This window comes from Passer montanus, unplaced genomic scaffold (genome assembly GCF_014805655.1).
Source record: "Passer montanus isolate IOZ18808 unplaced genomic scaffold, ASM1480565v1 scaffold10, whole genome shotgun sequence".
NCBI lineage: Eukaryota > Metazoa > Chordata > Aves > Passeriformes > Passeridae > Passer > Passer montanus.
The window spans coordinates 12482207-12494707 of record NW_024356505.1 but is presented as its reverse complement, the minus strand read 5'-3'; the positions used below and the strand labels follow the sequence as shown (position 1 = coordinate 12494707).

At 45.7% G+C, this 12501-nt stretch overlaps 1 protein-coding gene across 1 annotated transcript in view; it reads right to left on the bottom strand.

Moving 5' to 3' along the window:
* IGF2BP3 (insulin like growth factor 2 mRNA binding protein 3) overlaps nucleotides 1-9462 on the bottom strand; it is a 111316-nt gene extending 101854 nt beyond the window's left edge. The window contains exons 1-2 of the mRNA XM_039712965.1: nucleotides 9307-9462; nucleotides 8582-8803 (exon numbers count right to left, since the gene is read on the bottom strand). Coding sequence (XP_039568899.1) covers nucleotides 8582-8756 — 175 coding nt within the window. The 5' untranslated portion in view covers nucleotides 8757-8803; nucleotides 9307-9462. The remainder of the gene's footprint in view (nucleotides 1-8581; nucleotides 8804-9306) is intronic.
* Between the last annotated feature and the right edge of the window lie 3039 nt (nucleotides 9463-12501).

The following is a 12501-nucleotide window of genomic DNA, read 5'->3' as shown; positions in this document are numbered from 1 at the left end:
CTCTGATGGCAGGGGAGGGGGGACAGAGAGAGACCAGGATCAGGCTCTAGGCTCAAAGTTGTGTGGAGCACCTGCTTAGCACAACTCACCCGAGGCAGGGAATCTCATAGCCAACCCTCCTGCCCTGATCGTTCCTAGAAGATTGGAACCCGACCTCGATCAATGCATACTTAGATATTTAATGAATAATACCAAATCCAAGCCCAACAAGCTTTTTACTCCTTCTCTGACTGCTCTTTAATATGAAATTTCAGGAAAATAAGTAACTGCAAACCCAACTAATAACTTAAGCTTATTATTTTTTCCAACAGGATTTTTTGTTCACACACACTAGAGTTCCTTTACTGGGAATTCTGATTTCTGCACTACAATTTTGAAGGCTCCATTAAGGTGAAGTGAGCTCCATTTTTGAGGGAAAACATATAGAAGATGTACATTTAACATTTAAAAATTAGAAAACAATTTACCAAAACAATAAAACACTTCTACTTTCAAAGAAGAAACACGTATTAGACACATGGTGTAGACTACATATTTTAAAATAACATTCCTAAAGTTCAGCTGAGCATGAAAGTTAATCTTTCAAAAGTGAACATTCAGCTCCAGTTGTGTTCAAGGATATTGGACTAGGAAAAAAAAAAAACAACACCAAAAAACCCCTATCCTTACTATTTTTATAAATTCTCCAGATATTTTTAGCTGGTCCCTTCTTAAACTGCAAATTATTTTATGGTAATACAATCTTTTAAAATGCATATGCAGTTATATATATACACACACACAAGAGACACACATATACATACACATTCTCTTAGAAACTACTGATTGGTGAGAAATAATGCAGAGGCTACAGTCACAAGATAATCTAGACACCAAAAAATTTAAAATGGAGTAAAACCCTTCCCAGCTGAAGATTCTGTTTCAAGGTGGTTTCATTTCTGTACTTAGTACCATATCCAAGAAGAGTCAGATCCCTCTTTGACTCATTTTTTGTCATCTTATCCCAATTTTAACTTAATTAAAAGCACAGAATACCTCATTCTGCATGTCACTGGCAGTTTTCCATTCATTCAGACCTGCAAAAGGGCACTTTGAGTAGATGCTGATTCCACCCTGCACCATGAAGAGGCAGGCTATAGGGAAGCACATGGCTGCTGGGCTGTGTTGAACAGGAGACATTTTATACTATAGGTTCCCCTTGTGCCAGCTTGTCACAGCAATACAAGTCAGCAAAATAACAATTAATATTGTAATTTTTCATTTTGAAATTTCAATGCACTGGCAGAAAAAAAAATGGAAAGCCACCTTTTACGGCACCACTCTTTTACTGCCTTTACACATACAGTATTTTAAAGTTTACTGTGGTCAATATTAGAGTAATCCACTTCATTTCCTAAGTATCCCACTACATATAACAAGATTTTCTTCTCTGTTAAATATATCCATATTTGAAAACACACTCACAAACCAATATTGCAGATCTGGAAAGAAGCAAAACCAGGAGATAATACAAAATTACAATTTTTTTTATACTTACCACAAACACACAGGAGCTCTTGCTCCCACATAAAAATTTTTCAAAGCCAAATCACGTATTCCAGTTGATGACAAGGAACAACTATCACTGAAGTATCCAGATGGACAGACATGCCCAGAGAGGTTGGGTAGCACCAGCAAGCACTGGGTAACTGGTCTTCCCAGCACACCCCCAACACAGACACACAGGGAGATTTTTGAATGGCATATTCAAGACATTTTCCTCATTTGGACAGCAGAGGTAACACTCACCCAGCAAAGATGCAGGATGAAAAGGAATTCAAGTGCCTACATTTGACATGCCCAGGAAAAAAAAATAAAGGAAAAAGTAAGGAAGCCTAAGACTAAAACTATAAAATAATGCTCAAGTATTTGATTCCATCATGATTCTAGACAAAATAAGGGAAAGTTATGGTTTTATCTTAGCTTTCAACAGTAATTAGCATATAACTGTACATAGTTCTATATTCTGCATCATTAGACATGAAGAATGGACTGATGTGGAGATAGACACTTTGCACATAAAAATAAAAGTGCATTAAAATATAATGGTCTTGAAGCACTCTAGAACTACATAAAGCACCTTGATCTTGCTAAATGTATCAAACCTATTCAAACTTTCTAATCTATCCCTCTCTATATACAAAGCATGAAGTAGTCATCCATACTTAGATTTTAGAGCATTCCATTTTTGCAGGTGTTCTCTATCCATTTACTGATTCTGAATAATCAAATTCTAATAAAAAATTTTACTCTTAAATGACAAGAAAAAAGGTCCTACATCAATATTGTCCTGTGCCTGTCTCACTGGGCTCATGTAAGGATGAATTCCCCAGAAGAAAGAGTGTCTTTAGCTGTGATCCATGCCACTATGTATTTTTTACCAAAATCCCAGAACAATAAAATGTCAAAAGATAAGATGACCCTAAGGAGAGGAACAGGTTTAAGGAGTGAAGAATCTTTTTTGTGAGGTTCCCTGAAGGACTAGCCCCGTCCATGGCTAAGTATTAGGTGTATTTTAATTCTCTCTGGGTCCCTCTCTCACAGGCATTCTGGGAAGCATCACATTTTCTGTTAGGCAGGTAAATCTCAGGCCATTTAAAATTTTTCAGGTCAAAACTAAGCATTTGAAGTCCACCCAGTAGCTAGCCAGAAGCCATAAAAGGACTCCAGCACTGTAGAGTCCTATGCTCTGCGCTTAAAAGAGTGACTGAAATGAACACAGACCCATTTTATAAAAATGCCACCTTCAAGGTCTCAAAAATGTGGAAAATGTTACTATGCCATGCTTGAAGGGAAAAAAGGGGAGAAATAGAAAAAAAATCTTAAACATTTCCTGATCATATTTTTACTACCCTTGAATTACACTTCCAAAATGTTATTTTTTATTCCACCCCTTTAAAATTTACCATATCTACGCACAATTTAAAATCTGCTACAAGTATATTTCTCAGGGTACCTCCTGTAAAGGGAAGTTAGCAAAATGAGAACAGGACCAACCTTTCAGGACACACATTTACAGCTGTGTTTCATGTGTTCCAGCTGATTTTTAAAAACTGCATCAAGAAGGGATTTTTTTCTTAATTAATGATCAAACATGAGGAACTATAAAAATTAAATTTCCCACAATGTAACAGTTAACAAGGTTGGTGAAGTTTATCTGGTTTTGCCATAACAACTCATTGTCTGTATAGAAATAGTCACAACTGGCGTTTCCACTCTAATTGTAAAATTTCAAAGATTAAAACAAAAAAAATCTTCTGTTTACATCTGCAAAAAACAAATGTGGAAACAGAATAAAAACTTTAAATCACTATGTGAAGTTTTGGCCCTGCACTCTCAAAAACACTGTTTGCACACAGAAAAGACAACATATACAGCTAAGAAATGGCGTATTTTCTAACATGTCTTCTTTGAGCATACTTCTATCTACTTGATATTTACAGAAGCAAAACTAAAAATCAATGCCACTAATTTTATTTTTTTTTAATAACTGTTATGACCATCGCAGGCACCATGCATACTTTAGCCTCACAAAACCATTTCCCACCATCTTGTGCACAGGGGACACGAACCCTCATTGTACTGAAAATTAGCCACACAATCCAATTCCCATCTAATGGTCACTCGTGGAACACAGGTGGCTGCACAAAGAGGACTTGGGGCCTGTTTTCCTCAAATCAGCCTTTGGACACCTCAGCATCAGAGGTTAAGCCTAGTTGGCAGGCTATTTCTCTCCCCATAGAGCAGCATTACCTATAGGGTGAAGCCCTGTTACCCACTTCTCCTGCTCTGTTCCCAAACAAATCCCCCAGAAGAGACACAATGAATTTATTTTCTTAACAAAGAGCCCTTGAGGTGGGGGGGAAAAAAAAAAAATTAACCTTCCAACTGGAAAAACACCTCGTCATTATCACAACTGAGGTGTTTGTGAGCATTTTAGGTACCTGAGGGCCCCAGGAGCAGGCAGAGTGGATCAGGTCTGGGTGGGAAGCCCACCTGGACATGGAAGCCAGGCCGGGAGGCTGCGCCAAGCACATCCCCAGGTGCCCAGAGTTAGCGCCTGCCCTCCCCCCTCATTACGCACAAGTGACATCAGGCCATTTGAATAATCAGATTGCAGCCTACATCGCCTTGTGAGATACCAGCTGCTCTTGGATTGTGCGAGGTAGTACCCAAAGCCTCGCACCACAAGCTCCACGTACGCCATGGGCAGCCACCATCCTCCTCCCGCACCGGCACTTCGCTTCGTCAGGAGAAAACTCATCTAAGTGCTGGATGTGACCAACGGAGCCCTGCCTTCCCTGGCAGAGTCAAAATCATCACAATGCCTCATCTAACTTTTGCATAAAGTGACCTAAACCCTTAAATATTGCAATAGCCTTCTTCCACACCAAGGGGTCTGAATGCAGAAATGCTGCATTCCTTTGGCATTCCCTTGAGATTTCAATAGTAAGTCAGGAATCTACTCCTGAGCTTATTAAATGCTTTGCACCTCCCCCAAAGTAATTCCCCACCCTTCCATCAAGAAAACCTTGACCAGGGCTCTTTTTTCAACCACAGCATATCTCCTGGTCTGTTTTTTAAATACTTCCAGGGAAGTGGTGGGGGGGAGGAAAGCCACACACAGGCTCTCTCCTTGCTTCCTTCCACAGCAGGTAGGAAGGCAATTTTGCAAACCTGGGTGTGCCCACTTCAAATCAGAAGATCCAGCAAAGGCTGGAATGCAGTGACTACTGGGCCCAAGAATTTCGCCCTGAATAGCAAGCCAGGCACACTCCATGTCTTCCAGAGTCAGCCCAACTTTATGGCAACCCTAGCTGACACCACCTCTTGACCTTCCTTTATGTGACAAGGATATGGATTACCAAACCCTTACCCTTTCCTCCTGTGCACCTCAGCTGTCTCTGGAGAAAGATACCCACCAACTACCTTTGGGAGTGACAATGAACGCACTCTGATTAAAAAAAAATTAAAAATAAAACAAGAGAAACCCCCATAAAAATCGTGTTCAAGGAGGCTGTGAGGAGGAGAGCTAGGAGTCTCCATGAAGCAGCCTCAAAGCAGCAGAGGTCAATACAATGTATTGAATAATTTTGTTGCGCTACAAAACAACTTTTGCTCTTACGAAGCAGTCATTTGACCAAACTATTAATTGTACTTTCACGCTGAAAGGCAGACTTGACGCATCCTTTTTTTTTTTTTTTTTAAATGGCGTCACTTCTCCAGCCATATCTCGCCCGCTGGAGAGCACGGGGCTCTTTGGAAAGTGCTTCCCGGCCTTACAGCGTGCAAACACACTGGGTGGGCCTGGCGAGCAACACCCCCCACCACACCCCAGCTGCTCCTACACCTTTCCCTGCTGCAAAAAGATACAAAGGCTCCAAATAAGTTACTTTGAAATCACCTTTACCACTTTCACCAACAATACTCAACATTTGAAAACTGAGCTTTTAGGTGTAACCAACAGCTCTAAATATGCGCCCAGTAAGCAATGCTTAGAAAAACAAGGAAAAAAAATCTTCAACTTTTTGACACCCTCCCCCTGCCTCCAAAAAAAAATTAGACACTTATAAAAGGAACAAGAGAGTCACTATTACATATGGAGGCCACTGAATGAATTTTAAGTAGTTCTCTATATTAAATTTTGAGAGAGGGGGAGCAGAAACAAAGGGGAAGGAAATACAGTCATGAGAAATACAATTTAATTTTCTGTTAAACAGTAGTATAAATCTGAACTATATCCAATGCATTCCAACAAGATAATGCACGATGAAACAGTGTTTTAACAAACAAGGGCTTTGGGAGAAGCAACACGGATGTGCTGTTACAATTACCTCTGCAATTTTTTCACTATGCCTATATGCAGGCAACGCATGCCTAGGAAAGTGCTTGAAGTTCAGTGCAGAATTCTTTTCAACAAGTTACAGACAGATAAATGTTTCTGGTAATTGCTAATTCACAAAAAGGGCACAGTACCCAATACAAAGAATGGACTTTTACACCATTTCAGCTGGCAGCTAAAAGAACAGAAAAATACTTTTAAACACATTAAACAATTATTTTAAAAAACAAGAAAAAAGTGGGGGAAGCAGCAGTGATTTTAAATTTACCATTGTATGAGTCTAATGAATTTATTTTCCAAAGCATAAATAGAATGCTCTTTGTGCAAGCTTAAGATTAACAAGCATAACAGTAAATTTATTAGACTAATAGGAAATCATCAATTTTTATGTGTCCCATGGAATTGTCTTCTTAAATCTGAAAGTATATTCCATCTACAACAGTATTTTTCTATACAAGATCTATTAAATGCAGGCTACTGTAATTCAAAACTATATGCATTGCATATTAAAGCTGAGAGAGCACATACACCATATTCATTTTCAATGAAAAGTATAAAATAAATGCAGCCATAAAGAGTCACATGCAACGAATTTGTCCAGAGAGGGGTTCCCCTTTCCCTTAACTAGAGCAAAAAACCTCCATACTTTCTCAAGTGAAGCTTTCTTCTAACACTAAACAGATGACCAAACTTCTAATTCTCAAAATACCATGACACAATGCCCATCGAGACAGATAAACCATCTTTTCCAATCAACTCTCTTAAAAAGACTGCAATTTTAAAAATAATCCTGAAATAGTAGAAGTCCCTTGTAATAAAGTTTCACAGACAGACATACTTCCCAGATTCAATAATGGAGTGCAGGAACAAGCACGTGGAAAGTTTGATCTATTTTTTTTTTACTCTCTAGTGCATGCCAGGTTTTCTATCATATAAATATTTGTGAAAGAAGCAGGCTGAATTGCTACAGGCAGCATAAAAATACTACTGTTTTATTACAAATATTGTTTCTTTACATGAGGCCCAGCAAAATTACTGCCTTGCAAAAATTAAACGCATGTTTAGAAATTAAGGATGCATAAATCGTGTCCCCTCACTGGGAAGGAGTCCTTCTCCTGCTGCTTCTATAGACCAGCTCAAAATAGCGATGATAAAATCCCCTCAAATACAGATGAGATTTCTACTATGTGCCTGTAAAATGCTGCAGATTCCAACATGGCAGGACCAAAAAAATATAACCACCAGTATATTTACAAGGTGCTTTTTGTTGCTGAAGCAGAGCTCACGTGCTTGCCCGTTATACAGTGCACAACACCACATTTCATTTCCTGCTAGCACACATTTTAACTCTTCTCAGGGAACTTTAAATTTTAAAATCTACACAGTCATTTGCCATCAAACCATAATAATTTGCTTCTCCCATAGAAAGGTGCCTTTTTAAAAAAATAAATTAAATAGTACCACTGCTGTCTGGCCAAAGCACTACATTATAAATACATAGAGTGATTCTAGAAAACCTCTCGGACTGCACTCAGTGCACGCCTGTGGGTTTAAGAAAGCGGTCCATTTATCTACAGGGAAGAGAAACACAAACCTAAGCATTTTTCAAATTGCTTCTCACTGGATAACCCCGGCAGGGCGGCACGGCCCGGGGCCGCTGCCGCGGGGAGCCGCGCTGCCCTCGGCCGGGCCCCTTCCCCGCCCCGCCGCGAACAGCCCGCGAAACGTCGTGTGCGGGAGCCGGGCTCGGCCCCGCTCGGGGAGGGGGAGCGGGGGCTCCGCCACCCCCCGTGCCGCCAACTTCGGGCGATTTTCTGCGCGGCAGCGGGCGGGAAGGAGCCGAAGGGAGGCGCGGAGCGCAGCCCGAGCCCATCTCCTCCGAAACCGCCGCTCCCAGCAGACCTGAGCCCATCTCCTCCGAGGCAGCCTCTCTCGGCAGACCTCCGCAAAGCCGCTTCACGCGAAATTTTTTTTTTTTTTTTTAAGCACACAAAAACAGGATGTCGGGCCGGGAGCCGGCGCTGCTGGAGGCGGTGATGGGTGCGTGAGAGCAGCGAAGAGAAACCGAAATAAATAGCAGGGCAGCGCGGGGCGGGGGGGCGGCAGCGCTGCCCCCTCCCAAGTTTGGAGCAATTCGGCGGCTCGCCCCCAGCCCCGCGGCCTAAGCCGAGCCGAAAGGAGCCTCAGCCCGCTCCGGGGGGAGGCGGCCCCTGCGAGGGGCCGCGGGGGAGTCCAGCTGTGCCCGGGGGGTGTGTGCAGCCGCTGCCCCGCGCAGGGCTCCGCGCCCGCAGCCCGCCTCCGCCTCGCTGCACTCACCGCCCCCCCAATGCAGCGAGGGCCCCCGGGCGGGCAGGGCTGGCCGTGGGGCTTGGAAAAACATGGGAACCGCCGCGCCGCGGGTCCCTGGGCCCAGGCTCCCGCCCCTCCCCGGCCACTCCCGGGGGGCCACCGCCGCGTAAGCCCCGCGCAAAGGCTCCACGGGAAGGCCGGGCGGCTCCGGCCGCGCTCGGGAAAAAACAGTTCCCACCTCACCTGCGGGCGGAGGGAACAGGAACCCCCCCGGCCCCCCTCAGCACCCCCCAGACCAGCGGCGCGGCCCAGGCCGCCGCTACGGCCGCTCCGCGGCCGCGGAAGAGCTCGAGAGGCGGGAGCCGTCGGGGCTGCGGGGAGAGGGCGGGGGTGGTGGAAGGGGCCGCTCACCTGAAAGTGCCTCGATGGCCTTCATGGCCCAGCTCTCGTCGGGGCAGTCCACGAAGGCGTACCCCGTCTTCACCAGGAACTGGCCCGAGAAGGGTATCTTGGAGTCCTTAAAGAGACTTTCCAGGTCGAGAGGGCTGACGTTCTCGCCGAGGTTGCCGATGTAGAGCTTGTTCATCTTCCTGGCGGCTCGGGGAGGCGCGCACCGCGGGCTGCAACCCTCGTCTTGCGAGAGGAGGTGGGGAGGAAGGGGGAAATAAAACAAAATGCGATGGAGGAAGGAGAGAGCGAGAGAGAGAGAGACAGGGAGAGGGAAAAAAAAAAATCAGATCTGCAGCTTGTGTCCCTCCCTCTCTCTCTCTCGAGGGGTAAAAAAAAAAAAAAAAAAAAAAAAAAAAGGAAAAAAAAAAGAAAAAAAAAAGCGTGGCCAAACGGGAGCCCTAAGTGCCTGCCGTGCTACCCGGGCGCATGGGGGGCACGGGGGAAACACCCAGCGCCGGGGCCGCGGATGGCGGGCTGAGAAGAGGAAAAGGAGGAGGGGAGGGGAAAAAAAAAACTACTTTTTTTGTCTTGCCCCCAAGCCCCTTTGGCAGCAGCAGGCGGACTATGAAAATGTCACACTACGTGCATGCAGGCGCCGCCTCTCCGTATTAAAAAAAAAAAAAAAAAAAAAGGAGGGGGGGGGGGGGGGGGGGGAGGGAAGGACGGAGAGAGAGAAAAAAAATTACTTGAATATTCCGGCTTTTTGAATGAGCCACGTGTTCAAACTACAAATCAACTTCTCACGTGAGGAATCCCAGCTCTTCAATTAGCGAGTGGATGGGGCGCGCACACACTCACGGAGGAGGAGGAGGAGGAGGAGGAGGAGGATGGCTGGGGTGAAGGACGGGGAGAGGGGTGGGGGGAGGCTGGACAGGACAGGACAAGTTTAGAGAGGGCCGGAGGGCGGGGGAAATGGAAACCGGAGTTGGGTGGGCTCCGGTCTGCGCCGCCTCTGCCCTTCCGCGGGGGGAGTTCGCTCTGCTCGCCCCCTCCGCCCAAAAACGGCTGGGCGGCCGCACCTCCCCCCGTGTGAGCGGGGTGTGATCCCGGGGAGGGAGGGGAAAAGGCACCGCAATGCCCGCCCCCCCGTCCCGCTCCTCCCCCGCCGTGCCAGGCGGTGGGGATTATTCATCGGGGTCGTGCCTGGGCGATCCCGCTCCCCGGCAGTACGGGCTGGGGGGAGGAGGAGGAAAAGGGAGAGGAAAAAGAGGGGGTGCGATGGTGGGGGGAGGTGGCCGGGCAGAGAGCGGGATCCGCTCCCGCGCAGCGCGGCTGCGTGCTGGGGGGCTGCGGGGCGGGGGCGGGGGTCCCTCCAGCCCCGGAGGAGCCCCATATGGTAATGATCCCGCATTACTCGCCGTGCCCCTCGCGCCGAGTCTTAGGGAGAGGAGAAAGAGGGGGAGAGGGGAAAGAAAAAAAAAAAAAAAAAAGACAAAGGGGTGGAGGAGAGTTGGGGGATGATGAAGAAGAGAGTCCTGGGGCGAGGGAGCTGCCCGGCCCGGGGAGGGGCGGGGGGGCCGCGCTCCCTTTCCCATCTGGGCAATGGTGGACGGCGTGGGGGGAAACGCGAAGGCACCGTTGCCCTCGGCTGGTAACGGCACACAAAGGGATTTGGCGACCCCCCCTCTTTTCCTCCCCCCCTCCCCCTGCCCGGTCTAAGGAACCATTCATAATTCTCCACATTCGTACAGATACAATGGTGGGCTTGTGGGGGAGGGGTTTGGGGGTGTGGAGCCTTTCCAGTGCAAACAAAACGTTGCCTGAAGATGAAGAAAGGATACGGAAATGAAAGCCAGCACTGTGTTTAATATAGCGATCTAGTAGGTTTTGTTTAATAATTCAATGCACTTTAGCCGAAGGTTTCATTTATTCCATGGTAGGCTTCTTGTGGTACGTTTTAATAGGTATATCCATGGAAAATGGTTAAATAGTTTTATTAGTGAGCAGTGACTGGATTTCCACATGTCCTGTAGTATGTCTGGAAATCTCTACCAAAGAGGAACGCTTCCTAGCTTTGTGCCTAACTTCTAATAAGTATACAGTTAAAGAGGGGTGGTTTAAATCTCCTTGGAAGCCGTGCAGGGGTCAGGCTTTTGTTACGCACGCTGCGGCCGCCGCAGCCCGGCGATGGTGGCGGTGGTACCCAGCGCTCAGGGGGTGAGTCAGCCGCTGAAGATTTCTCTTGTGGTGGCATGATGATGCAAGGAGACATGGCTCACCATGAGGCTGGAGCCCCAGACCATTGTGAAATCGTCAGGGGCTGGGGGAATGCTGCAGTAAGTTGGAAACACGGCCCTTTTGTTGTGCGCATCCAAGCGGTTGGTTGACCAAAACCCCTAATATTTGTAATTTCAACCCATTGTTTAATCTCAGGGTTATTTTAATGAACTTTTAATTGTCAGGTTGTGATTGAGGAAATCGAGTGTTTTGTGTTTCACTAATCAGAATTTAATCACAACTTCCATTTTGTAGGAAATTAGCAAATAATTGTCTTGGGGATAGAGAGAATTTTTTTTCCCAGGGATTTAACCTGTTTATGACTTTTTGATGTTGCATGTAGAATTCTTTCCTAAATGAATTTGTATTTCATAACCCCACTCTGTATAGTCTGCTTAAAATAAATAATTGCTTATCTAAGTTAAAAACAGCCCCCTCCAAACAGCTGAATTCTTAGTTAAACTTGTGAAAGGAATTAGTCACTATTCCTGCAGATTAATTGCATTCTTTATAAATTTGATTTGTACTGCAGCTACAAGGCAGGCTGCATGTGCTCATTTCTACATGGTTGGTGTGTAGCATTATCTGGTATTTCCTCTTAAATTGCTAAACAGGGTGCATATATTTAATTTAATATTCTGGTCTAAAAATCTCTAGTTTGAAGATTTTTTTTTAAGAAATGAAAATTGACCGTTCATGATAACACTATGCATCAGTTGTCCAACATCATAAACTGGTTTGTAATCAGATGGTTGGGGAAAAAAAACATTACTTATTAGCAACCCCCACCTTTTTTCTTTCTTTTTTTTTATACTCTGAAAACCTCTTGCTAATAAGCTGAAATATTTTCTGTAAATCTAAATAATGTATAGCTTTGTTTGTTAAGAAGTGTGGGTTGGTTAGTGGTTTCAAGAGTAATTCCAAATCTTGAATGCCAAAAAAGGCAATTCAACAACAAAAATTGGTTCATGTTGCCTGACAAATCTCCACTCCCCTGCACAGATGAATATAGTTCAGACCAGTTGGGCACCCCCAAATGTTAACGTTATTGAGAATATAGCTTTAAAATTTGAGACGTAATTTATTTTGGCAGTCACAAATCAAATGCGTGAGCACACAACAGAGCATTCCCACATACTAATGTATTTTTTTATTTACTTCTGTAAGAAAAGGCATTATTAAAAAATTTAAATTTTTTTCTGTATTTTATTTGTGTTTATTGCCCACAGAAGCCAAGAAGAAGTTGAAATACTTACATAAATATTGCACACAAGGAAGCACAGCCAATCTTTAATTAGCAAGGGCTTTTACGACATTCTGCCGTTTAGAATTAAAACTCAACCATGTGCTTCTCCCCACCTCCGGGTGCGATCCGGGGGCCTCCGCCGTGTCCGTCCCCCCTCTCGCCCGGCCAGGGGCGGGCAGGGCGCTCCCTCTCTGCCCCTCCCGGGGCCCGAAGCCCCCCCGCTCCGCAGGGCTCGGCGCACGGTGGGTGGGTAGCACGTCGGACCGCCCGCAGCCCGAATATTTCCCATTAAATCCCATTTTCTGGGCTCGGCTGGGTTTTGGTTTCGGGGTTTTTCACGGGAGGCGCGATGGGCAGCGGGGCCGGGCAGCCGCGGGGCTCGGCGGCGGCGGGCGCTCCCCGCGGGCTCCGGGCGGCC